This window comes from Mesoplodon bidens (genome assembly GCF_964165515.1).
Source record: "Mesoplodon bidens genome assembly, chromosome: 14".
Taxonomy (NCBI): Eukaryota; Metazoa; Chordata; class Mammalia; order Artiodactyla; family Ziphiidae; genus Mesoplodon; species Mesoplodon bidens.
In genome coordinates this window covers 67,674,653-67,702,554 of record NC_138170.1, presented here as the reverse complement: position 1 = coordinate 67,702,554, position 27,902 = coordinate 67,674,653, and the positions used below count along the sequence as shown (strand labels likewise).

Here is a 27,902-nt window from a genome sequence, read left to right as displayed (position 1 = left end):
TTCTTCTGTTGCTATTACCTGTTCTAAGAAGATCATTTCGGCCAGCTTGTAGTTCTTCTCCAGCATGGCAAGACGTGCTCGGACCTGATAAAAGTCTGTTCCTTCTCCACCCTGTGGGGAAAAAGGAGGTTCTGGTTATTCTGTTGGCGCCACAGGAGCCATTCTGTCTGTGTGGCCAGAGAGACATGGAGGCTAAAAGGCTTAGGAAGCTGAAACCCTTCATGGGGCTTAGAGACTCGAGGTTTGGCAAGCAATTCCAAAATGGTCTGACTTGAAGGTAGAGGTGTGGGGGGCAGGGTAGAGGAAATTAGCCATGGCTGGAAAGCTAAGAGCCGCGGGGCTAAGTACCAGGAGAAATCTCAGCTTGAAAGACTGAACGAATCAGGAGGAGAATACTTGCATATTCCCGAGACACTTGATCTGCAATCTCATTGGTCTCGTGTAGGAATCGAGCTTTTGCTACATGGCCCAAAGCAGAAAAGCACCTATAGTATGGAAGCAATAACAGTAATATTATTATAAAATCATCATTAATTCATTGGTTCAGTAGATATACTGAGCACCTATTATATGCCAGAAACTGTTCTTGCCACTGGGGACACAAAAGGGATAAGACAGAGGAGGGCCCAGCTCTTAGGAAACTTACTTTCTAGTGGAAACAAATAATTAGTAAACAAATAAACAAAGATTATTTGAAAGAATGGAAAATAAAACTAAGGGGACTCCTTAAGTTGGTAGTCAGAGGAGACCTGTTTCAGGAGCTGACATCTGAGCTGAGACCTTAATACAAGAAAGAGCCAATCATGACAAGATGGAGAAAAATTATTCCAGGCAGAGAGAAAAGCTAGTGTAAAGGCCCTAAGGCAGGAGTGAGCCTGGCACGCTCAAAGGCACAAAAGGATGCCAGTGCGGCTGGAGACTAATGGGCAAGTACCTGATATGAGAAGAAAGCAGAGGCCAAATCCTGTGGGGCCTTAGGACATGCAAAGAGTTTGGGTTTTATACAAAGTACAATAGTAAGTTACTGGAAGGTTCTGAGCAAGAAAATGATATAATCTAATTTATGTTTTTAAAAAATTACCTCAGCTGCTATGGGGTGAATGGATCGTAGGGGTATAAGAACCGTATCAGTGAGTCTAATTAAGAGGCTTTGCAACACAGCATGTAGATGGTGGTGGTCTATTCCAGGGTGGACACAGTAGACTTGAACAAATAAGAGATTCAGGATACCTTTTTTTTTTTTTTTTTACAATCACATGGATCACTTTTTATTTTTAACATATAGAACTTGACTTTGTGTTCATATATATATATACATGTACACATGTACAAAATACTTGTATCTGTTAGCATTTTCTTTTTTTTATCTTTATTGGAGTATAATTGCTTTACAATGCTGTGTTAGTTTTTTCTGTACAACAAAGTGAATCAGCTATACGTACACATATATCCCCATATCCCCTCCCTTTTGAGCCTCCCTCCCACCCTCAGTATCCCACCCCTCTAGGTAGTCACAAAGCATCAAGCTGATCTCCCTGTGCTATGCAGCGGCTTCCCACTAGCCATCCATTTTACATTTAGTAGTGTATCTATGTCAATGCTACTCTCTCACTTCGTCCCAGCTTCCCCTTCCCCCACCCCTGGGTCCTCAAGTCCATTCTCTGCGTCTTTATTCCTGCCCTGCCACTAGGTTCATCAGTACCGTTTTTTTTAGATTCCAAATATGTGTGTTAGCATATGGTATTTATTTTTCTCTTTCTGACTTACTTCACTCTGTATGAGAGACTCTATGTCCATCCACCTCATTACAGGTAACTCAGTTTCATTCCTTTTTATGGCTGAGTAATATTCCATTGTATATATGTGCCACATCTTCTTTATCCATTCATCTGTCGATGGACATTTAGGTTGCTTCCATGTCCTGGCTATTGTAAATAGAGCTGAAATGAACATTGTGGTACATGCATCTTTTTGAATTATGGTTTTCTCAGGGTATATGTCCAGTAGTGGGATTACTGGGTCATATGGTAGTCCTATTTTTAGTTTTTTAAGGAACCTCCATACTGCTCTCCATAGTGACTGTATCAATTTAGATTCCCACCAACAGTGCAGGAGGGTTCCCTTTTCTCCACACCTTCTCCAGCATTTATTGTTTCTAGATTTTTTGATGATGGACATTCTGACCGGTGTGAGGTGATACCTCATTGTGGTTTTTTATTTTATTATTATTATTATTTTTTACCCTACGCGGGCCTCTCACTGCTGTGGCCTCTCCCGTTGTGGAGCACAGGCTCCGGACGCGCAGGCTCAGCGGCCATGGCTCACGGGCCCAGCCGCTCCGCGGCATGTGGGATCTTCCCAGACCGGGGCACGAACCCGTGTCCCCTGCATTGGCAGGCAGACTCTCAACCACTGCGCCACCAGGGAAGTCCCTCATTGTGGTTTTGATTTGCATTTCTCTAATGATTAGTGATGTTTAGCATCCCTTCACGTGTTTGTTGGCAATCTGTATATCTTCTTTGGAGAAATGTCTATTTAGGTCTTCTGCCCATTTTTAATTTTTATTTTTTATTTTTTGCGGTACGCGGGCCTCTCACTGCTGTGGCCTCTCCCGTTGCGGAGCACAGGCTCCCGACACGCAGGCCAAGCGGCCATGGCTCATGGGCCCAGCCGCTCCGCGGCATGTGGGATCTTCCCGGACCAGGGCACGAACTCGCGTCCCCTGCATCGGCAGGCGGGCTCTCAACCACTGCGCCACCAGGGAAGCCCCTTCTGCCCATTTTTGGATTGGGTTGTTTGTTTTTTTGATAGTGAGCTGCATGAGCTGCTTATATATCTTGGAGATCAATCCTTTGTCAGTTGCTTTGTTCACAAATATTTTCTCCCATTGTGAGGGTTGTCTTTTTGTCTTGTTTACGGTTTCCTCTGCTGTGAAAAAGCTTTTAAGTTTCATTAGGTCCCATTTGTTTATTTTTGTTTTTATTTCCATTTCTCTAGGAGATGGGTCAAAGAGAATCTTGCTGTGATTTATGTCATAGAGTGTTCTGCCTAAGTTTTCCTGTAAGAGTTTTATAGTGTCTGGCCTTACACTTAGGTCTTTAATCTATCTTGAGTTTATTTTTGTGTATGGTGTTAGGAAGTGTTCTGATTTCATTCTTTTCCATGTAGCTGTCCAGTTTTCCCAGCACCAATTATTGAAGAGACTGTCTTTTCTCCACTGTATATTCTTGCCTCCTTTGTCAAAGATAAGGTGACCACATGTGTGTGGGTTTATCTCTGGGCTTTCTATCCTGTTCCACTGATCTATATTTCTGTTTTTGTGCCAGTACCACACTGCCTTGATTACTGTAACTTTGTAGTATAGCCTGAGGTCAGGGAGCCTCCAGCTCCGTTTTTCTTTCTGAAGACTGCTTTGGCTATTTGGGGTCTTTTGTGTTTCTATACAAACTGTAAAATTTTTTGTTCTAGCTCTGTGAAAAATGCCATTGGTAGTTTGATATGGATTATATTGAATCTGTAGATTGCTCTGGGTAGTATAGTCATTTTCACAATGTTGATTCTTCCAATTCAAGAACACGGTACATCTCTCCATCTGTTTGTATACTCTTTGATTTCTTTCATCAGTGTCTTACAGTTTTCTGCATACAAGTCTTTTGCCTCCTTAGGTAGGTTTATTCCTAGGTATTTTATTCTTTTTGTTGCAGTGGTAAATGGGAGTGTTTCCTTAATTTCTCTTTCTGATTTTTCACTGTTAGTGTATAGGAATGCAAGAGATTTCTGTGCATTAATTTTCAGGATATGTTTTGAAGACCCTGGATCAGTGTCCCTAGGACCTGCTGAGAGTCTAGCTGTGAGGGGATGGGAAAAAGGGGACCAAGGATGACTCCTAGGCAAAATAGCAGCAGCTGACCTTTAAAGAGCACTTCCAACCTGTGCTCTTCGCACAGGTCCTCTCATTTGCTCTCCACTACCACTGCCATTTTTCTTTACCATCCTGCAAGGTAAATTCTGTTATCATCCCCATTTCATAGAGCAAATGGAGAAACCAAGGCTTGGGAAGGTTAAGTTAACCTCTCTCAAGTTGCACAGTTGGTAAATGGGGCCAAGATTTGAAATCAGAGAGTCTGGAGTCCAATGTTTGTCCTATAAATTACACTCCTATACAACACCCGGAATATACACATCAACACGTGGATTGTAGGGTATGAGTGTTAAAAACTTTGAAGGGGCACCTAGTTGCAAGACTGGGGAATGACAACAATGAAAGACACACCCTTATGTGAAGTAACTGAGAAAGAGAAAAACAAATATCGTACAATATCGCTTATATGTGGAATCTAGAAAAATGGTAGAGATGAAATTACTTGCAAAGCAGAAATAGAGTCACAGATGTAGAGAACAAACTTATGATTACCAAGTGGGGAAGGAAGGGTGGGATGAACTGGGAGATTGGGACTGACATATATACACTACTATGTATAAAATAGATAACTAATGAGAACTTACTGCATAGCACAGGGAACTCTACTCAATGTTCTGTGGTGACCTAAAATGGGAAAGAAATCTAAAAGAGTATATATATATATATATATATATATATATATATATATATATATATATATATATGACTGATTCACTTTGCTGTACAGCAAGAAACTAACACAACATTGTAAAGCAACTATACTCCAATAAAAATTAAAAAAAAAATAAATAAAAGACATACTCATAATCTAGGATGGGAGGATGCTTGGAATAACTGTACCATGGAAGGGTTCTATGACATCTGTTGGCATGGGAAGGGAAGTGCTGCCTTAACACTGGGGAGGAGCAGCCCACGGGGAAGATACCTGCATGGCCATCCCTCCCTCCTAGCTGCCTGGCACCTCGGTTCCACAGCCCAACTCACCTCTCAGCAATGTGTAGCTGCCTTGCTTCCAGTGACAGCTTACTCAAGGTTTTCCACATTGCCTCTGTTTCTGGGGTCATTTCCAGAGTCTCCAAGAAGGCTGCTGCCCTGGAGAGGGAAGGAAGCAAAGCACAAGGAATGAGTCCAGGGTCAGGAAGACACCGAGGAATACTAGCGATGGGGCAGGAGAGGAGGGGGGCAGGCAATTATTTGTCTTCTTTGTCTAATCTCCTCCGAGGACACCACGTTCTTTTTAGACATGGCCAGTTTTACTACCCATCCCAGGTTCTCAGAACCAGAATTTCCCACCACCTTGCTGGTTACCAGTCTAGCCCCTCACCTGGTGTAGTTGCCGTCATCAATAGCTGTTCCAAACTCAATAAGGCCCTCATCCAGTGTGTAGGCAACTGTAGTCACACCTTCAGTCACCATCACCTCGGTCTTTCCCCCGCCCCGCTCCAGACCTACAACATCACCCTGTAAAAATTCAACACCCCCATCCCACCAGAATTCCAAGTTAGCATTTCCACTGAGTCAACTGCAGCAAAGACCCACCCTCATTCAACCCTACTGCTCATACACTGAGGGAATTACAGTGGCTCCCGTTTTTCTAACATTTAGTTTCTCTCAAGGCAGATAAAAATTCCCTATGTATGGTAATATCCTTGGGTTAAAGTACATTCATAGCTATGATGGCACTAATGGCTAGGGATAAGTTGACAAAGTGTGACATCCACTTCTGCCACTACCAGCAGTACTATGACTCGGCATTCTTAAATGCCCTCCTGTTAAAATTCAACTTGAACATACTTCTTAATGTATTGCTGAGTTCAACTGAAGAAACCACTAGGAATGCTTCCTACTCCCTCCCCCAGTCCCCACAAAAAGAAAGCAAGAGAGAAAGAGGTCAGTAAGCTAAAATGGAAAAACATGAGCAGGAGAAAATGGAAGGTGAGCAAGTAGGAAGAATACAGTTGCCCTGAAGGCAAACATAGTATTAGGAGAATAAACTTTGGGTCCTCCAGCAGGATGAGGAGGCCAAATCTAAGGTTCCCTCATTAAACTGGGGATCCTTTCTTCAGGAAAGGGAACCAAAGGGGTACAGGTCATTAATATGCCTGATTCCTGCAGAGGCAAACACAAATCATCTCTGGAGGAAAACATGCCTATTTGAGGCCCTCAGGATTCCAAAAGATTACATTCAATGTTAACATGAGCTCACAATAAAAACTACCAAAATATAAGTTAACAAACAGTTAACCAAAAAGTTAAATGAGTAAACAATACCTATAAACAACAGTTTTAGACCTCCACGGGTCTCAGATATCAAAAATAATAGTTATGAAAAAGACAGTTATGAAATATAAAATAATTATGTGTGAGTTGTTTAAAGACCTAAAAGATGAAATGAAAAATTAAGCAAGGGACAAGAGACTATCAAAAATGGTCAGTCACATTGGAGAAAGAACCAAATAAAACCTTATGAAAAATTTAATTTTTGAAGTAAAAAACTCAATAGATGGTTTAAATAGCAGATTAGACAATGATGAAAATGAATTAATGAACTAAAAGATGTACCTTAAGAAATTATCCAGAATGTAGCATGGAGTGAGGAGAAAGGAAATATGAAAGACAGGTTAAAAAGGTACAGAAGACAGAACAAGAAATCTAACATATACCTAATTAGAGTTTCGATAGAGAGACTGGAGAATATGATAGAAGAAGCAAAGTTTGAAGAGATTATGGTTGGGAAATTTCCAAGACTGATAGAAATATGTGTACTCACAATTACAGGTAGCACAATATATACCAAGCAGGATAAATAAAAAGAAATTTATAGCTAGACACACTGTAGTAAAATTTCAACATGCCTAAAAAAAGATTTTAAAAGCAACCAGAGAGAAAAGACAGATTACCTACACAGAAAGGGCTATTAATAAACTTGTCAGAACAAAAGAAGTCAATCAATGGGACAATATCTGCAAAAGGCTAAGAAAAATGAGCTGTCAATCTAGAACTGGGGGGACTTCCCGGTGGCGCAGGTGTTAAGAATCCGCCTGCCAACGCAGGGGACATGGGTTCAAGCGCTGGTCTGGGAAGATTTCATATGCCGTGGAGCAACTAAGCCCATGCACCACAACTACTGAGCCCGCATGCCACAACTCCTGAGCCTGCGCTCTAGAGCCTGTGAGCCACAGCTACTGAGCCCGTGTGCCACAACTACTGAAGCCCACGTGCCACAACTACTGAAGCCTGCGCGCCACAACTACTGCAGCCCACGCGCCTAGAGCCCATGCTCCGCAACCAAGAGAAGCCACTGCAATGAGAGGCCCGCGCACCGCAACGAAGAGTAGCCCCCACTCGCTGCAACTAGAGAAAGCCCGCACGCAGCAACGAAGACCCAACATAGTCAAAAAAAAAATCTAGAATTCGGTACTGAGTCCAAGTATCTTTCAAGAGCAAAGCTCTAAATAAAAACATTTTCAGAAAATCAAAACCTGAACGTTTATCATCAAAAGACTTTCACTAAAGAAACTTCTAGGATAGCCTCATCCACCAGAGGGCAGACAGTAGAAGCAAGAAGAACTACAATTCTGCAGGAAACTACAATTTCCTCCTGTGGGAGGAAAACCACATTCACAAAAATATAGACAGAATGAAAAGGCAGGGGACTCTGTACCAGATGAAGGAACAAGATAAAACCCCAGAAAAACAACTAAATGAAGTGGAGGTAGGCAACCTTCCAGAAAAAGAATTCAGAATAATGATAATGAACATGATCCAAGACCTTGGAAAAAGAATGGAGGCAAAGATCGAGAGGATGCAAGAAATGTTTAACAAAGACCTAGAAGAATTAAAGAACAAACAAACAGAGATGAAAACAATAACTGAAATGAAAAATATACTAGAAGGAACCAATAGCAGAATAACTGAGGCAGAAGAATGGATAAGTGACCTGGAAGACAGAATGGTGGAATTCACTGCCACAGAACAGAATAAAGAAAAAAAGAATGAAAAGAAATGAAGACAGCCTAAGAGACTTCTGGGATAATATTAAATGCGACAACATTCGCATTATGGGGTCCCAGAAAGAGAAAAGAGAGAAAAAGGACCCGAGAAAATATTTGAAGAGATTATAGTCAAAAACTTCCCTAACATGGGAAAGGAAATAGCCACCCAAGTCCAGGAAGCGCAGAGAGTCCCAGGCAGATTAAACCCAAGGAGAAACATGCTGAGACACATACTAATCAAATTGACAAAAATTAAAGACAAAGAAAAATTATTGAAAGCAACAAGGGAAAAATGACAAAAACATACAAGGCAACTCCCATAAGGTTAACAGCTGATTTCTCAGCAGAAACTCTACAAGCCAGAAGGGAGTGGAACGATGTATTTAAAGCAATGAAAGGGAAGAACCTACAACCAAGATTACTCTAATCAGCAAGGAACTCATTCAGATTCGATGGAGAAATCAAAAGATTTACAGACAAGCAAAAGCTAAGAGAATTCAGCACCACCAAACCAGCTCTACATCAAATGCTAAAGGAACTTCTCTAAGTGGGAAACACAAGAGAAGAAAAGGACCTACAAAAACAAACCCATAGGGCTTCCCTGGTGGCACAGTGGTTGAGAGTCCACCTGCCGATGCAGGGGACACGGGTTCGTGCCCCGGTCCAGGAAGATCCCACATGCCGTGGAGCCTGTTGTGCTCTGCAATGGGAGAGGCCACAACAGTGAGAGGCCCGCATACCGCAAACAAAACAAAACAAAACAAAACAAAACAAAAACCCATAACAATTAAGAAAATGGTAATAGGAACATACATATTGATAATTACCTTAAACGTGAATGGATTAAATGCTCCAACTGCTGAATGGATACAAAAACAAGACCCATATATAAGCTGTCTACAAGAGACCCACATTTCAGACCTAGGGACACATACAGACTGAAAGTGAGGGGATGGAAAAAGATATTCCACGCAAATGGAAATCAAAAGAAAGCTGGAGTAGCAACACTCATATCAGATAAAATAGACTTTAAAATACAGAATGTTACAAGAGACAAGGAAGGACACTACATAATGATCAAGGGATCAATCCAAGAAGAAGATATAACAATTATAAATATATATGCACCCAACATAGGAGCACCTCAATACATAAGGCAACTGCTAACAGTTATAAAAGAGGAAATCAACAGTAACACAGTAACAGTGGGGGACTTTAACAGCTCACTTACACCAATGGACAGATCATCCAGACAGAAAATTAATAAGGAAACACAAGCTTTAAATGACACAATAGACCAGATAGATTTAATTGATATTTATAAGACATTCCTTCCAAAAACAGCAGATTACACTTTCTTCTCAAGTGCACACTGAACATTCTCCAGGATAGATCACATCTTGGGTCACAAATCAAGCCACAGTAAATTTAAGAAAACTGAAATCATATCAAGCATCTTTTCTGACCACAACGCTATGAGATTAGAAATCAATTACAGGGAAAAAAACGTAAAAGGCACAAACACATGGAGGCTAAACAATTCGTTACTAAAGAACGAAGAGATCACTGAAGAAATCAGAGGAAATAAAAAAATATCTAGAGACAAATTACAATGAAAACACGATGATCCAAAACCTATGGGATGCAGCAAAAGGAGTTCTAAGAGGAGAAGTTTATAGCAATACAAGCCTATGTCAAGAAACAAGAAAAATCTCAAATAAACAATCTAACCTTACATCTAAAGGCACTAGAGAAAGAACAAACAAAACCAAAGTTAGTAGAAGGGAAGAAATCATAAAGATCAGAGCAGAGATAAATGAAATAGAAACCAAGAAAACAATAGCAAAGATCAATAAAACTAAAAGCTGGTTCTTTAAGAAGGTAAACAAAATTGATAAACCTTTAGCCAGACTCATCTAGAAAAAGAGGGAGAGGACTCAAATCAATAAAATTAGAAGTGAAAAAGGAGAAGTTACAACAGACACCACAGAAATACAAAGCATCTTAAGACTACGACAAGCAACTCTATGCCAATAAAATGGACAACCTGGAAGAATGGACAAATTCTTAGAAAGGTATAACCTTCCAAGACTGAATCAGGAAGAAATAGAAAATATGAACAGACCAATCACAAGTAATGAAATTGAAACTGTGATTAAAAATCTTCCAACAAACAAAAGTCCAGGACCAGATGGCTTCACAGGTGAATTCTATCAAACATTTAGAAAAGAGCTAACACCCATCCTTCTCAAACTCTTCCAAAAAATTGCAGAGGAAGGAACACTCCCAAATTCATTCTATGAGGCCACCATCACCCTGATACCAAAACCAGACAAAGATACTACAAAAAAAGAAAATTACAGACCAATATCACTGATGAATATAGATGCAAAAATCCTCAACAAAATACTAGCAAACAGAATCCAACAACACATTAAAACGATCATACACCATGATCAAGTGGGATTTATCCCAGGGATGCAAGGAGTCTTCAATATATGCAAATCAATCAAGGTGATACACCATATTAACAAATTGAAGAATAAAAACCATATGATCATCTCAGTAGATGCAGAAAAAGCTTTTGACAAAATTCAACACCCATTTATGATAAAAACTCTCCAGAAAGTGGGCACAGAGGGAACCTACCTCAACATAATAAAGGCCATATATGACAAAGCCACAGCAAACATCATTCTCAATGGTGAAAAACTGAAAGCATTTCCTCTAAGATCAGGAACACGACAAGGATGTCCACTCTCGCCACTATTATTCAACATAGTTTTGGAAGTCCTAGCCACGGCAATCAGAGAAGAAAAAGAAATAAAAGGAATACAAATTGGAAAAGAAGAAGTAAAACTGTAACTGTTTGCAGATGACATGATACAATACATAGAGAATCCTAAAGATGCCACCAGAAAACTACTAGAGCTAATCAATGAATTTGGTAAAGTTGCAGGATACAAAATTAATGCACATGTATTTCTTGCATTCCTATACACTAACAACGAAAGATCAGAAAGAGAAATTAAGGAAACAATCCCATTCACCATTGCAACAAGAAGAATATCATACCTAGGAATAAACCTACCTAAGGAGGTAAAAAACCTGTACTCAAAAAACTGTAAGACACTGATGAAAGAAATCAAAGATGACACAAACAGATGGAGAGATATATCATTTTCTTTGAAGAATCAATATTGTGAAAATGACTATACTACCCAAAGCAATCTACAGATTCAATGCAATCCCTATCAAATTACCAGTGGCATTTTTTACAGAACTGGAACAAAAAAAATCTTAAAATTTGTATGGAGACACAAAAGACCCCGAATAGCCAAAGCAGTCTTGAGGGAAAAAAAAATGGAGCTGGAGGAATCAGACTCCCTAACTTCAGACTATACTACAAAGCTACAGTAATCAAGACAATATGGTACTGGCACAAAAATAGAAATACAGACCAATGGAACAGGATAGAAAGCCCAGAGATAAACCCATGCACCTATGGTCAACTAATCTATGACAAAGGAGGCAAGGATATACAATGAAGAAAAGACAGTCTCTTCAATAAGTGGTGCTGGGAAAACTGGACAGCTACATGTACAAGAATGAAATTAAAATACTCCCTAATACCATACACAAAAATAAACTGAACATGGATTAGAGACCTAAATGTAAGACTGGACACTATAAAACTCTTAGAGGAAAACACAGGAAGAACACTCTTTGACATAAATCACAGCAAGATCTTTTTTGATACATCTCCTAGAGTAATGGAAATAAAAACAAAAAATAAACAAATGGGACCTAATGAAACTTAAAAGCTTTGCACAGCAAAGGAAACTACAAACAAGACGAAAAGACCACCCTCAGAATGGGGGAAAATATCTGCAAACGAATCAACGGACAAAGGATTAATCTCCAAAATATATAAACAGCTCATGCAGCTCAATATTAAAGAAACAAACAACCCAATCAAAAAATGGGCAGAAGACATAAATAGACATTTCTCCAAAGAAGACATACAGATGGCCAAAAAGTACATGAAAAGCTGCTCAACATCACTAATTATTAGAGAAATGCAAATCAAAACTACAGTAAGGTATCACCTCACACTGGTTAGAATGGGCCTCATCAGAAAATCTACAAACAACAAATGCTAGAGAGGGTGTGGAGAAAATCGAACCCTCTTGCACTGTTGGTGGGAATGTAAATTGATACAGCCAGTATGGAGAACAGTATGGAGGTTCCTTAAAAAACTAAAAACAGAATTACCATATGACCCAGCAATCCCACTACTGGGCATATACCCAGAGAAAACCATAATTCAAAAAGACACATGCACCCCAGTGTTCATTGCATCACTATTTACAATAGCCAGGTCATGGAAGCAACCTAAACGCCCATCAACAGACGAATGGATTAAGATGTGGTATATGTATACAATGGACTATTACTCAGCCATAAATAGGAACGAAACTGGGTCATTTGTAGAGACGTGGATGGATCTAGAGACTGTCATACAGAGTGAGGTAAGTCAGAAAGAGAAAAACAAATATTGTATATTAACGCATATATGTGGAACCTAGAAAACTGGCACAGATGAACCGGTTTTCAGGGCAGAAATAGAGACACAGATGTAGAGAACAAACAAACATATGGACACCAAGGGGGGAAAGTGGCGGGGTGTGTGTGTGTGATGAATTGCGAGATTGGGATTGACATGTATACACTAATATGTATAAAATGCATGACTAATAAGAACCTGCTGTATAAAAAATAAAATAAAATTCAAAAAGAAAAAAAGAAACTTCTAAATGATATTCTTCAAGAAGAGGAAGAAAAGTAACTCCAGAGGGAAGATCAGCAACGAAAGAGGAAAAGGTGAACAGAGAAACTGGCACTATGATGGTAAATCTATACAAATTCTGTCTGTATAAAATAATAAACGTCTAACTTTGGGGATGACAGAAGGGAACCAAAATACTAGACAACAGTGGCAAAGGGGAGGTAATCCCATTTAATCTTTTATGGTCCTTGTATTGTTTGCAGTGCAGGGTGGGGGTGAGATGCTGATTAACTTTAGACTTTGTTAATTTAAATACATGGTGAACTTTTAAGGGTAACTGCTATAGAAATAGGATGTATAACCTTCAAACCCAAAAAAGTGAAAAAAAGAGTATTTAGAAAAGGACAACCCCCCCACCCCCCCACAAAAACTCAACCTTAATCAGTCTAAAATGAGGCAAAAAAGGAGACAAAAAGAGAAATAGAAAGAACAAAAAGGAAGTACCAAGAGCTCCACCCACACCCACACCGGTCATCCTGGCCTACCATAGGCGCCTCTTTTCTCTGTTTGCAGAGGCTCCTCCCAGATTTTGGAATATTACTTGTGTGTGAGACGTTGTCATGGGATAGGAGAGAGGGTCTGATCAGCAGTCTTAAGAAAATGGAACCCTGAATGGCTTGTAACAGAGAATCAGCACACAAGGAGGTGATATGGACCTATTCCTCCTATTGAGGACCTTCCAGCCTAAGGGAACTCCATGTTATGACTTGGTGAATTCCCACTATAATATAGAGACCCATACTCCAAGGGTCTAATATAATGCCAGGAATCTGACAAGGATGGCTCTGGGGCCTGGTCCACTGTGGGAAGGAGTCTAAGCGTCACCTGCCAACTCCATAAAAGAGGTTATGGGTGGTGGGCAGAGAAACCAAGCAGACCTCGGAGCCTACTCGGGGTTCTAATTAATCAGCTCAACACTATGGCTGAGGTGCCCTGATGTCAACATACCCTGACGGAGGACATGGTGACTCTTTCAGGTGCCTCAACGTTGTACCACACACACAAGTTGTTTCGGTTCTGAGCTACCAGCACGTCACTTCCTGGGACCCACTGCACGTAGGAGCAGAAGTGGAGGATCATTGTCTTAGAGCAGCTTTCAATATCATATAGGTGCAACTGAAGTAGGAAGAAGGAGATAGCACAGGTGAAAGGAGATATGGGTGTCTTCTCGTCTTGACAATTTTCCTAATGGTGAAATGTGGTGAGCTAACCCACCAGTCAGGTACATGCTGAATTTCAAAGCTTACTGATCTTCAACCATAAACCCCTCAAGTTTATGCTGAGTTGGCATATTCTGGCTCTGGCCAAATAAGAGATGATCAAAAGAGCAAAGATCTACACCCTAGGAATTGAAGTTAGGTGAAAGTCAGACCTTTTTTGGCTGCGCTGCAAGGCATGTGGGATCTTAGTTCTTGACCAGGGATCGAACCTGCACCCCCTGCAGTGGAAGTGCGGAGTCTTAACCAGTGGACCGCCAGGGAAGTCCCAGACTTTCATTCTTAGAATAACTCTGGGCCAGAGTTACCAGCCTGGATTACAAAACTAAGGGCACCAGACAAATTAAATGGTCTGGAGATTTGTGATGGCTTGCACATCACAATGAAAATGAAACAAAAAATCACCAGAGAGTCCCTTTTGCCCCTGATGTTGAACTCTTTGGTGATACCATATTGAGATCGGAATCAATAAGGGGCTAGGGGGAGACTGTCCTCAAGCCAGCTTCAGTGCCGTCAGGTAAGTGCAGCTGAAGAGCACTGGAGCAGCAGGTGTGGGTTAAGGTCAGCTAGGCACGAGGAAGAGGAATGCAGGTGTAAGGATGTTTCATGAGGGCACAGATTTGTGAACAGTAAGAGAGACGTCAACTCCCAAATTCCCCTCTTGACTTTGGTGCCATCATGACACAGTCTCCTGAAGGGTAAAATGGGATGGGTGGTGATAGCAGATACAAAGAATGTTGATTCTTCTGTGCCTTTTGCTATGCTAATGGCATAGCCCCAAGAAATTATGTCCTATCTTGCCTCCCACAGTCCCTGCTGGCAGCTAGTACCACATCCTTTATGGACCAGGCTATGGCTAAGGCCTTAGTAACCCTCCTCACACGAAGTTTCCGGTCCCTGAAGAGAAGCTTGTGCCCAGTCTCATTAAGTTCCAGCCAATCCACACGGCTCTCATGGCTGATGGTGCCAATGTTGTAGCCACCAATCAGGTCCACTAGAGAGTAAAGGAAACAGGGTTAATCACATACAAGGCATGAGGTGGCCTGTGAAAGTCTGGCTTTAAGAATGTTGCATTAGTCTAGAGAATGTCACTCAGGAATGTAAATGGGCAGTACAACATAATTTTGCTAAGATGCTGTATTTCTTCTAAAATTATAGAGGTTTTTTTTTAACTCTGCAGTTATTAACTCAAAAGATCCAGACTCATAAAGAAATGTGATTCCTCTCTGGGACTCCTGGAGTTGTCTCAGAGCAGGTCAGAACTATGGAGCAACTGGCTTCTGTTCTCATGATGAACCACAATTAGAGCAAACACACCAGTGAGAGAAAGCTGATGAACGAAATGACCCTGGTGATCATATGTGCTCCAAGGAATTACCTGCATATTTGAGTGGCAGTGACATAAGAACACTTAGGGACAAAGAGTGGTGAAGGCACACAGACAAAATAGGAGGAACCTCTAACTAAAGTTAGGCTGGTCATTGCACAGGATGAATATTAGTTTGGTCTGAATTTCATAGGCAATATAAGAAACAATCATGTTTAGAACAGACCACTCAGGGCTGGCTAGGGTGCTTTCAGGGAGACTCTTGAACAAAGCCCATTCACAGGCCTTATTGATATACATTATCAACAAGCAATGTGCCTGCTTTTGTTACCTATGCTTAAGCTAAAGACCAAATGCCAGTGGATGTCCACTACTGGGAAGACCAACTTAAAAATGAATTTTCCTTTAATTAAAAAGCAAAATGATAAATCCATGTTTTAATGCCCCGATTATAAGTACAACCATAGAATGCTAGAGCTGTGGGGACCCTATTTCTGTGAGCACCCTGAAATTACATACAAAATTATGCATGTAGATATTTTTCTGGGAAAGGATCTATGCTTTTAATTAGATACTCAAAGGGGTCGATGACCCAAAACGGTTAAGAGAAGAACTCTGTCAATGTACATTGAAGATAAGACATACAGAGTGAGGTGACTTGTCCAAAATCTCACAGCTCATTACTGCTGAGAGAACTTAGGCCACTGGAACTTAGAACTTAGGCCACTGGACTGTATTATTATTTCCATTATAGATACTTACATTTCTGAGCTCAGCAACTTCATGTGAAATAGAAAGTTCATGAAATGTAAAAATGTCTTAAGAACAGACCCATATGTATATGGAAACCTGATTTATGAGAGATGACATTACATACTAGTGAGTGAAGAATGGACTTTTGAACAATGGTTAAACATATGGAAAAAAAATAAAATTAGATTCCTACCCACATTATGCACAAAAATAAATTCCAGGTAAAAAGCAAAATTTTAAATGCCAAAATACAGGAGGGAGTAGGGAGGGATTTCTTAAATAAGACCTCAAAAACCACAAACTATTTATTAAAAAGTGATATACAACACTGTAAATTGAACTATACTTCAGTAAAAAAAAAAAGTGATAAAATGGACTACATTAAACTTAAAAATGTCTAAATACTAAGAAAGGCTGAAAAGGAGAGAAAAGACAAGCCACAGGCTGAGACAAGAGCTGCAATGCAAATAACCATCAAAGCCTATACACACACACACACAACTCCTTCACGCAAATAAAGAAAAGACAACCTAATTTTAAAAATAGGCAATGGATATGAACTGGCAATTCACAGAAGAAATCCAAATGGCCAATAAACAAATGAACAAAAAAATTAAAACAATGAAATGTATTTCCATATACATCAGATTGAGCCAAATAATGAAGTCAGGCAATTTCAAGCACTGGAGAGGAAGTGGAACTGTAACTGCTGGTGGGAATGTAAATTGGTACAACCTCTTCAGAGAGCAATTTGGAAATATTTAGTGAAATTGAAACCTTAGAGAACTGAAATACTGTATCAGTGAAAAACCAACAAATGTCCATCAATAGAGAAGAGAGAAAAGATCCAAGGTAAAAATAATGAAATGTAAGGATTTGACAGAACTGTGTATGGGTACACAAGTAATAATAACATTATTATTATGAATAGCTAACATTTATTAAGCTCTTATTATATACTAGGCACTAGTCTAAGTGCTTTTCATATGAAGTAGGTCCTATTTTTATCCCCATTTTGTAGATGAGGAAATTGAGATACAGAAAGGTGAAGTAATTTACCTAAGATTACACAGGTAGTAAGTAGAGACGTGGGGAGGTTTGACTCCAGAGCCCTGTTCTTACTACCTACACTACCTGGATACGTTATTCTCTGAACTTTTTAAGAGAATACCATGCTATTCGTTATACTTTTTTCCTATGCTTAAAACATTCCACAATAAAAAATTAACTATTAATATATACAGTACGATTTATAAATGTGAACATTTGTGAAACGCACATAAAGTTTGTCATCACTACTTATTAACGACAAACTATACAGAAAGGAAGGCCCCTTCCAGTTCTAAGAATCTGTGATCCTATGAAATCTAAACAGGAAAATTCTTAAATTTGCTAATGGTTCTTTTCTACAATTCACAATTTTCCAGCCCTGAGATATACGCCTAGAGAACGTGAATAATTATATGGGCAGGCCTATACATACCAATGCTTCTGTATCTAGACTTCTAGATATAGACATACACATATGGATTTAAACATTTCACATATCCACTGTAAGAATGAGGTCACACATTTACCCGATGCCTCTCAGATTCCTGGATTCTCCACTGCACACAATCCTGTGACATGGAAGTGCTTTATAAACATTTTGTTATTACAATTATGAGAGAGTCTTACTCACCTACAGCAATAGTCTTAATATCAACAAGATAAGCCAATTTCTTATTATCCTCCGTTCCTCGCTGGCACCTCTCATTAATACGGACACTGAAACATGAAGGGTCAGGTGAGGCAAAATGGGCTTAGGTAGCTGGGATGTTTAATAGGAGCTCTGAAATACCATATGGGATGAAGATTTTAGATTAACCTGAGGATATAGGAGATGGAAGTCAAAAGGAATTCTTTTGGGTTTCAAAAATTTAGAGAACCTTGTGGGGTTACCTGATGAGATGGGGGTTCATGAATTCAGTACGTACAGAACCCAGGGTATCATTACTCCCATATTCCACCAGGGTTAGCTCTCCAGCATTGAAGATCATGCATACCTGGGGGTGAATGGACTTGTTATACAGTGGAAAGATCACACGAAGAAAGAGAAAAACAGTCGAGGGAGGTGTACCATGAGTTCAAAGTGACACCCACCTTTCTGTTTATTCTGTTCCTCTGCCTATTTCACCCTCCCACTTTATCTGCTGTTTTCTCAACCCCTTGCCACTTGCCATCCTGCTACACAGAAGCTAGAAGGAGGCTTATCAGGACAGTGATGGTGAATCAAGCTCTACTCACATTTTCATTTTCAAAGAAATACTTCTCATTGCCACCAGATCCCTGCCAAGCTACCTGTTAAGGGGGGAAAAGACATAAGGCACAATGTGGATAACTATCCAAGACAATGCTGAAAGAACAACAGGGTGGGATGCAGAGAGATGGAATTGGGGGAGGCTTTGACATTGCACAAAAGAGATGCTATGCCAGATTTTGCCCTAGTCCCTATGCTTCTGGGAGATGGTGTAAAAACAGTCCAACAACGGTGATTCGTATTCCGGGATTCTAAGCCTCCCGGGTCTCATTCCCTGAAGCCAGGTCCCCAACACCAGAATGTTAGAGCTTCCCATGGAGATCTTCCCCCAGGGACCCTGGCTTGCCTGAGTAGCACCTCAGGATGCCCCATTCCCCACCTCTCCATTTTTGGTTCCTACCTCACTAAGGCGATTAGTGTTCAGGTCCCCCAGCAACAGTGTGTCTGACGTGTGGGCCACCAGGTAGCGTTCTTTTCCCAGGATTTTCACCTCTTCCACCTCATAGCCATAGTGTGACTTGAGTACCACTCGGGTCCCCGATGACAGGTTCTTCACAATCACCTTGGTAGGAGATGAGTCTGAGCTCCCCAGGCTTCCCCCAATCCGAAAGAGGGGTCAACATGCTGTGCCTCTCGCCCACCTTCACAGGGCTAACTAAACAAAGTAACATCTTTTTTCCTTGCCTGGCCTAGGATATTCTTGGTAAAAGGGACACCTCACATTTACATAATGCTTTACTATTTATGAAATGCTTTAATATATTATCTCTTTTGATGTTAATAATACATACGATTCTGAAAGTTCCACTGGGTTAAACCAATCACTCTCCCTATGTTCCTGTAGCTCTTTGTACAACCTTTTATGATAACTTTACCACAGTGTGCTGTATTATTTTCTGATATGTCTGTCTCCTTTGCTAAAACGACCTTCTCAAATAAGGGACAATGTATTACAGATAACTATCTTTGAATTCTCAATGCTTAACAGTGCTGACACATAAAGAATGGATAAATATTTCTGGATAAAATGGAAGACTAAAGGAATCAATGAATAATAAATGAAGGAAAGGAGGGTGGAGGTAGAGAAAAGAGAAAAGTGGGCTCAGAAACTAAGAAATGAGCTTGCAACATCATACACAGTGAGTTCAGAGGCCTTACAACAAAAGAATTCAGAATTATAATCCTATTTATCAACTTCCCCAGTTGCCATCCTATAGGCAGTGAAGTTTTTTTTTTTTTTTTTGCGGTACGCGGGCCTCTCACCGCTGTGGCCTCCCCTGTTGTGGAGCACAGGCTCCGGACGCGCAGGCTCAGCGGCCATGGCTCACAGGCCCAGCCGCTCCGCGGCATGTGGGATCTTCCCGGACCGGGCCACGAACCCGTGTCCCCTGCATTGGCAGGCGGACTCTCAACCACTGCGCCACCAGGAAAGCCCGGCAGTGAAGTTTTAAACCGGGAAGATGTAACTGGCAATCTCTGTACCCCTTAAACCTGGTGGTTAATCCTTTTCTTACAATAAGCAGGAAAGTTGCCGGAGAGTTGCCCTGACACATTCTATTCCTCAGAACAGCTCTGTCAGAGGTTAATTTGACTCTGTGCTGTGGCCAGACCGCAGGGAAGTACTACAAGGATGAGGGAGCCATGGCAAACTCTCCGTGTGGCAGGCTATCAGCCGCTTACCTGGCTAGGTCCCACATACGTCAACTCAAACTTATTCTTGTAAATGCTCCTTCGGAGGCACCAGTCAAACTGTTCCACTCCACCGCACAGTGTGCCCTGGAAGGGGAAGTGACAACCTAAAGGGTGACACACGCAATACGGAGGCACGTAGAGGGTATTCAGAGACACTCTCACACCCTAGGTTCTAGAATCTACAGAAGAGGTGGCAGTAAAAGGGCTGGTAGTTTTTGGAAGCACCAGCAGGAAAGAGGTGGCGATTGCAGGACTCAAGAGCATCACATAATGATGGGATATAAGGGAGAAATCATCCCTGCCTATAAAGCTCTTGTCCCATTTGGCCTCTAATAAGGTATGCATTCCTCTTTCCTGCCTGTAACGTCAGAGTTTTAGGTTGTGGTCAAAAGGGAAGAGGAGATTCTCTAGTGTCAGGAGAGAGTGCTTTAGGATAAGGTGGGATTTTTCTTAATTTGAAGAAAGTCACCAAAGCAGAAAGGGGTTACTAGTCACACACCACACAGAGTCGTGAGCCATCCCGCTTCCAGGCCAAGGCAGTGATGGTGTATAAGTTGGCAATCTCCTTGGGCTTTGCCTCTTCCCAGATGCTTCTTCGAGGGCTCCAGTTGAGTACCCGAAGTCTGAAATTAAGTATGTGGCTTTTAGAAGAGTTGGAGGCTGAGAAAAACTGAAAATGGGCCTGTAATGGAAGGAAATTAGTCTTGCTACATCAGAGAACAGAGGAAATCAAAGAGAACAGACAAGTTGGGAGGTCTAGTAGGAGAGGACAAAAGTGTTCAAAGGAAGTAAATTGGGAAAATCAAGTCAAAAGTAAAATGGAGCAAGAGAGATAGGAGTGGAGAAAATAAAAAGAGATGGTGGCTGGTGAGAAAAACGAGCTGTTAGCAACAGAGAAATATGGAAAAAGAAAAGAGAAATGGTAGGAGTCAGAGAAGAAGGAAAGGAAGAGACAGACACACATGAGACTGAAGGGGACAGAGAGACAGGACTGACAAAGCTGGGGTTAAAAGCGCTCCAAGGAAGAGATGGGACCCAGACTCTAGCTATTTATTCACCATTCCATCATTCATTCATTCATTCATTTACCAAACATTTGAGCATGTATTATATACTAGATGCTAATTTAGGCCCTGGAGACTTAAAAAAAAAGAGAATAATAGGCCCTCTTCTCAAGGGCTCTTCAATTTAACCAGTTAGATACAAACACCAAACTATAATATAATGTGATAAACACTAAGCCAGTGGTCTGAAAAGGGGCAAAGGGAGCACAAAGAAAGTGGAGATGAATTCTGCTGTGGAATCCCGGGGAGAGGCAGAGACACAACAAGAGCATGGTGCGTCTTGGAACTGCCGACATGCCAACGGACGGTGGGAACAGGAAGAGGAAAGTGCCTGAATTAAAACTTAAGAATCACTTGATTCTGATCCAGTCTCCCACTCTTGTTGAGAAGCAAAACTGGACTAAAGAAGAGGGTACACAGGGAAAGCAGGCGAAGCTGCAACTGGAAAGGAGACCCACCTGTCATAACTTCCCAGCACAACAGACTGACCCCCAGGACTTGCTGCAGCTGTGGTGAACTCCCGTTCCTGAGGGTCACGGCTATAGTCAAAAGTTTGTAGCACGTGGCCTTCCTTTCCATAGGCCACAATCCTCCGATCACAGCCTGCAGCCACAATGCTGTTGGTTGCCCAAGCCAAGGCATAGGGTGGGCATGGGTGGTTCACCAACTTCCCCTAAGACAGAAGTAGAGGGTTTCAATCACTCTGACTCTGAGGACTCCACCTCAGAAACTTCTCATTCCTAGCATCTGACACACTCACCCTGACAATCCTACTCTGCAGAAATCTTTCTCCGAACATTTTCCCACCCTAACACATCTTAATCTGAAGACTTCACAAATTATCTTTCTGTCTTACACTCACACACACATCTTTTATGACATATATACACACTTACTGATCTTGTGTTCAAGAGGGAACCTCAAAATACGTGTGTCTGCAGATCTTTAATATTCACCTAATAAGGCCCCCCAAAGGAATCTGTCCTACACATTAACCAATACCGTATAGGCCCACAGGGAGCATATGGCCCCTTTATTTCAGGAGGGATACATTTAATGATTACACAAGTAATTCTTAACGTAAATGATTCAAACAATAGAGAATGACATAGATTAAAACATGAACCTTCCTTTAATCCCCCATATTTTCCCTCTCAAGAGTAAACAACCCTTTTTTCTATGAATTTATACACATAAATATATATTTTCCACAAATGAGAATAATTTTCACTTTTCATTACTCTCGGAGTCTTTATTTCTCTTTGCCTCAAGGTCCCTTCCACCTGATTCATCCTTTCCCATAAATATTAAGCTCTGGCCTCGGAAAAACAAATCCTCTCTGTGGCCGCATCCAAGTGTCTCTCTGCCTGAGGTCTCATTCCTCTAGCCTCCTCTCCCAGCACCATGATCTAAATTCCTTAGATGTCCAACCTCCTCTCGGAGAGTTCTTGGGATTTCCTTTTCCCCTATTCCAGAGCATCCTTTATTCATACCTGTGATTCTCCAGAGCCTTCATCATCAAAGAAATACCTAACAATGGTGCCATCTGCATGACCAGAGAGAATTCCTTTCCCAGAGCAACTAAAAAAGGGGAAAAGGAGGAAAGGAAAGAAACACAGGAAGACGTTAGAGCATCCTGTCTCACCAAGAAAGTCCCCTTTGTCTGTCAAACACTACCCTACCTGCGGTTCCTGCTACCAGCCCTCTCCACCTTTCATACTATGGTCCCCCAGTCCAGAGTCCCCTATAGCTTTTCCTACCATTTCCAAGCTTTTGGGATACCGCTCTTCCTTACTCACTTCGTTGTCAGGGACACCACATAAGAATCTGTCCCATAGATGGTAGATGATTTATTAGTTTTGGTGTTTGCTAAACGAACCTGAAAATGGGAGAATGGACAAAAGTCTGGTTAGGCTACTTTCAATTTCACCCAGGTCCTAAGGAAAGAAAAAGAAAAAAACAAAAACTGTTCCCTGGGTAGTCTCCCCAGTACACAACTTGACCCTAAGGGAGAAGATTAACCATATACCTCTTTCCAGAACCATTATCCCCATGCACAGTCTCTCCCGTGTTTCTCTTCCCTCCTTTACCTTCCCTTCAGCCAGTCCAAAGACAATGATGTGTTCTGCTGGCCACTGCAGACAAGTAACAGCACTCTGTAAGAAAGAAAGAATGAAAAGGATAAACCTGTCTATGTATGTTAGCACTTTGATAACAACCTGAGCCTGAACAGCCCTCCACATGCCACCACTCCAACCACCTGTAGGGAAGGAGAGGAGGGGACACAACTGGGCTCTAAGGAGGAAAGCACAGGGGGATGAGCAGCCAGGCAGTACCATTCGTGCAGTAGGAAAAGTCAGAGCCAGATGTTAACAAATGTAACTTCTGGTTGTATTTATAAGCGGATATACTGATACATGCTTGTTCATCCTAATCTCCCAGGGACTGGTTTGAACTTTACCGTCTGGATGAACTTGTTACAGATGACTTTCTTGTCACCCCTGTCAAATAAAAGGAGGGAAGCATATTACAAACCACTTCCATGAATAAATGGCCACAAATGATGCTGGGGGAGGGGAGGAATTGTAGATACCTTCCCTGGCCCACTAGTGTTTCCTACCACTCCACAGAAGCCCTCAAAGGAGCCTGAGTAGCTTTGGAAGAATAACAAAGACAAAACATCACTCTGGGCTCCCCAGGATCTCACAGGACCTCCTTGTTGATCTAAGACTGACTCTTCCAGGGATGGGATCATAGAACACGTGGTGCACGCAAAGGTAGGGAAGCTACAACAACAGACTCCAGAAGGCCTCTGCCTTCCAAGCCCCAGCTGGCTCCTCATCCTCTCTATTCCCCCTTCCCAGTGAGGCATTTCTTCCTGCCTTTCCCTTCTTCTCTGGGACACCCCATCTCCCAGTCTCTATCCTCACCAATCTTCTCCAATCTTGTAGACATAGATGATGTTGTCAGTCTGTCCTATGGCAATCTTGGTGGAATCAGGAGAAAAAGCCATGCCCTTCACCATATAGCTCTTCCTGCCATACTAAGAGTCAAAAAGAAAAAAGGAAAGAAAAAGAAGTAATGAGTATCCTTAAAAGGGAAGAAAAGGTGGACTTCCCTGGTGGTACAGTGGTTAAGAATCCGCCTGCCAATGCAGGGGACATGGGTTTGAGCCCTGGTCCGGGAAGATCCCATATGCCACGGAGAAACTAAGCCCGGGAGCCACAACTACTTAAACCTGTGCGCCTAGAGCCCGTGAGCCACAACAAGAGAAGCCACCACAATGAGAAGCCGACACACTGCAACGAAGAGTATCCCCCGCTCGCCACAACTAGAGAAAGCCCTCACGGAGCAACAAAGACCCAACGCAGCCACAGATAAATAAATAATAAATAAATAAATTTATATATAAAAAAAGAATACTACGCTCTAATCTAAAAAAAGAAAAAAAAGAAGAAAAGGTGCCTGTGTGACTGTAGTGGGTTTGAGGGCTTTATACTGAGAAAAGGAAGGGCGGGCCATTTCCTATGCCTGTGACTAGGAAGCAGGATAGGAAGTTTTCTAGATTTATAGGGTCCCATCAACAGATTAAGGTACACATGAATATTCCCTTCACCTTCGTGTCGGCTGGTTTGGTGGAGAATTTATCTCTTCGCTCCCCATGTTCATCATACAGCAACACCACTCGGTCCACTGCGCAGACAGCAAATTTGGCATTGTTCTGGGACCATGCCATGCAGGTGACCTTTGCAGCTCCATCCTGCAGAAGCAAAGGGGCAAAAATAAACCCAGGTGCTGGTCTAGAATGCCAAAAGCATTTCTAGTTCCATTACTTCTAGTGTGACTCTGGTCAATTTTCCTTCTAGCACAGTCCTTAAAACAAAGAGATGCCCATAATCCATCCAGGTCTCCAAGGCCATAGAGCCCTGGATGGTGAGAACAAAGTGCTTCTAGAAACCCATAATGCAAATGCACTAAGAGGTGACACGGTAAATCAACTGTACCAATGTGTCCCTGCAGTGGCCTCCTTATTCCCTCATTCCCCAGATCTGCTACTGAAGTAAATGCAAAGTTTTGGTCTTTAGCCATTCATTCAATTAATGTTTTTTGAGTACCTTAATAAAAAAGACACTTGGCCAAGGGCTAAGAGAGAGACAAAGAGCAAAACATGGTCCCTGCCCAAGGATCTAATAAGATGGTACCAAAAAATGGGGAAAGTCCCATAAGAGAGGCACATATAAAGCACTGTAATAGTTTGGAAAAGTCTGAGATAATTTTCCACTTAAATGATCAACATTAAGCTATGAAGAGTGGATACAGTTAGGTAGGGAAATTACCTGAGGTAGAAGGAATAGCATGAGCAATGGCAAGTTCTGGTCAATAAACAGTAATTTAATTTAGCTGAAACTATATTGTAAATAGCAGAATAGAGGAGGTAAGGCAGGAAGAACAGACAGAGGCCAGTTCAACAAGGGTCTTTGAAGCTAGGCTGAGTTTGGGCTTATTTGGTAGGAAAGGGAGAGACAGTGAAAGTTCTGGAATGGGAAATAAAATAATCAGAGTTGTGACTTAGGATAAACAATGCCACTTTGGTTTTTGTCTCTTTTTTTCCTTAACAATCTACTTCACAGAAGCCCAAGTTAGAAGCGATCAACTCCCAGTGAATTATTCTTGCCATGTCTGTCCCTTCCACCACCAGCCCTGGTGGTGTGTGGTTCTGCACTAAGGATTTCCCTCCTTGAAATAAAAAATTTAATTTCTGCTCCAATTGTTTAACTACTTGGGCTCTAGAGCCCTGGCTTAAAACATTGTTGCTTTTTACTCCTAACCTACCCACTTCCAAAGTCAGAGGTAAAAAAGGCATTTTTCATCAAAATCCTCAAACCAGAGTCAGAAAATAGCCACACCACCACCTTTAACTCCCTCCAACTCTTGACTAAATTAGGTTAGGAGGGTAGAGGGCTTATCAATTGTTGCCAATCATCTTCCTTAATCATTTTGCCCAATCCTGGGCATTCAGCCCTTACCTGCATCGTGACATCATCTTATTTTGAAAGATTGAAGGAAGATTTCATTTCCAATTATTCCATTAGGGTAAAGGAATTTTAGAAATACAGATTCAGAGAACAGTTTACTGAGCAATGAGCACACCTCTCTTTTGTTCTAATTTCCTTCTCTTAAAGCCACATTCTCTGTGAAGCCTTCCTGATTCTCATAATCCATCAATTCTCCTTTCTCTACAATATGTACCTCACAGGACTGAAGTGAGGATTACATGAGGTAGAGAACAGAATAATTGCTAACCTTTAACAAGCATGGACTAGGCACTTTGCTAAGTGCTTGATACGCATTATCTCATTTAATCTCATAACTGAGGTAGAAGCTATTATTATGCATCTTTTACAGATGGGGGAACTGAGGCACAGAAAGGTTAAGTAATTTGCTCAAGTTTACAAACACAGTTTAAGTGGCAGAACCAAGATTTAAATCCATGTGTGTCTGACTCCATAATCCACAACACTAGCTTCTTTACTTATGCTGCCCTGGTACACCTTAAACATTCAGTTATGACAGATATCCTTATTAGCTTTCTATTATTTTGTCCTTTGCATTTTGAATGTCCTTCTCTCTTGTCTATCAGTTTTCACGCTGCTTTTCAGTTTACAACGTTCTCTTGTGTATACTACTTCCTTTAATTCTTCCCCCTAACCCTCTAAGGCTGCGATTATTATTACTCCCGTTTTCCAAATGTAGAAGTTTGGGTGAGTGCTCAGAGAGCCTGTGTGATAAAGGCTAAAGTCAGGGGCATCAGGTCATTTATTTAAAGTAGTGGGGCGCTAGGACTTGAATTCTGGCCTCCTGACTCGGAAACCCAGCCTTTCTTCGCCATGTTCTAGGGCTCCTCCCCCAGTGTCCAGCCTCTTCTGAATCTGAGATCTTCACCATCAGAACGAACGGTGTGGTCGTCTGCACTCCTTTAGGTAGGGCTTACACCTAAAGCGCTTATTTGAGAGGTGTAGATTAATGTTCGTTGTTTACACGTGCGCCTCTGCCTCTAGTACGAGCCTCTTGAAGGCAGGGGCAACAACTGAGCAAGTTCTGGATCCCCTGGAGCCCCACCATGGGACCTGGTACACAACCGATTCGTTAAATGGAACAAAATGAAAGCTACGGTGCTCAGCACTCCATCTCACCTACTCAACACTCTATGGACGTAGCAGAGTCCGAATCACAACTATAGCCTTCGGTCTTCTGCACACAGTAGGCGCTCAACGCTTTTAAACTTCAGTGCCCCACTTTTCTTGCAACATTAAGGCGGGCGAGGGAGGGAAGAAGCACGCGACTCCTCACCTGAGGGCTCAGCAGGGTCCTCAGGTGCTTCAACTGCATGACGAACACCTGTCTCTCAGATGCCCACAGACAGCGGACAACTCCCGTGGTTACCTGGACAACACGCCACGCAGCCGCAGCGGCAGCCGCTGACGCATAAGCGACCTGAGCGCGACACGCGTCGCAAGGTCACCGCGTAGGTTCTCAGCGAAGCAAAACAGAACGCGCGCAGCCGCAGTGAGGTCTAGGGAGGGACCCACCACCCCCAGAGGGCTTGATGAATTCTCTCCTCGACCAATCCCATCGTGGCATGCAAACCCAAACTCCAGCCACGCCCACAAGCCTTTCGCAATCTCCGGGGTCCTACGTAATCGTAGTCGCTCTAGCTGTTCGATGTACGTAAGCGTGGCTGAGTGCCGCCTTCTTTTTTTTTTTTTTTTTTTTGCGGTACGCG

The 27,902-nt window shown here is 41.8% G+C and overlaps 1 protein-coding gene across 2 annotated transcripts in view; it reads right to left on the bottom strand.

Annotated features, from left to right (window-relative positions):
- The window catches only part of IFT172 (intraflagellar transport 172), a 42,420-nt gene extending 14,774 nt beyond the window's left edge, over positions 1 to 27,646 (bottom strand). For both annotated transcript variants that reach the window (XM_081254260.1, XM_081254261.1), the window contains exons 1-20: positions 27,470 to 27,646; positions 24,735 to 24,878; positions 24,049 to 24,161; positions 23,580 to 23,619; positions 23,209 to 23,274; positions 22,918 to 22,997; positions 22,612 to 22,699; positions 21,577 to 21,791; positions 20,554 to 20,677; positions 20,043 to 20,138; positions 18,763 to 18,924; positions 18,350 to 18,403; positions 18,005 to 18,108; positions 17,745 to 17,830; positions 14,865 to 14,977; positions 13,715 to 13,882; positions 5,247 to 5,383; positions 4,907 to 5,014; positions 401 to 485; positions 19 to 111 (exon numbers count right to left, since the gene is read on the bottom strand). In XM_081254260.1, coding sequence (XP_081110386.1) covers positions 19 to 111; positions 401 to 485; positions 4,907 to 5,014; positions 5,247 to 5,383; positions 13,715 to 13,882; positions 14,865 to 14,977; positions 17,745 to 17,830; positions 18,005 to 18,108; positions 18,350 to 18,403; positions 18,763 to 18,924; positions 20,043 to 20,138; positions 20,554 to 20,677; positions 21,577 to 21,791; positions 22,612 to 22,699; positions 22,918 to 22,997; positions 23,209 to 23,274; positions 23,580 to 23,619; positions 24,049 to 24,161; positions 24,735 to 24,878; positions 27,470 to 27,508 — 2,115 coding nt within the window. In that variant the 5' untranslated portion in view covers positions 27,509 to 27,646. The remainder of the gene's footprint in view (positions 1 to 18; positions 112 to 400; positions 486 to 4,906; positions 5,015 to 5,246; positions 5,384 to 13,714; positions 13,883 to 14,864; positions 14,978 to 17,744; positions 17,831 to 18,004; positions 18,109 to 18,349; positions 18,404 to 18,762; positions 18,925 to 20,042; positions 20,139 to 20,553; positions 20,678 to 21,576; positions 21,792 to 22,611; positions 22,700 to 22,917; positions 22,998 to 23,208; positions 23,275 to 23,579; positions 23,620 to 24,048; positions 24,162 to 24,734; positions 24,879 to 27,469) is intronic.
- Between the last annotated feature and the right edge of the window lie 256 nt (positions 27,647 to 27,902).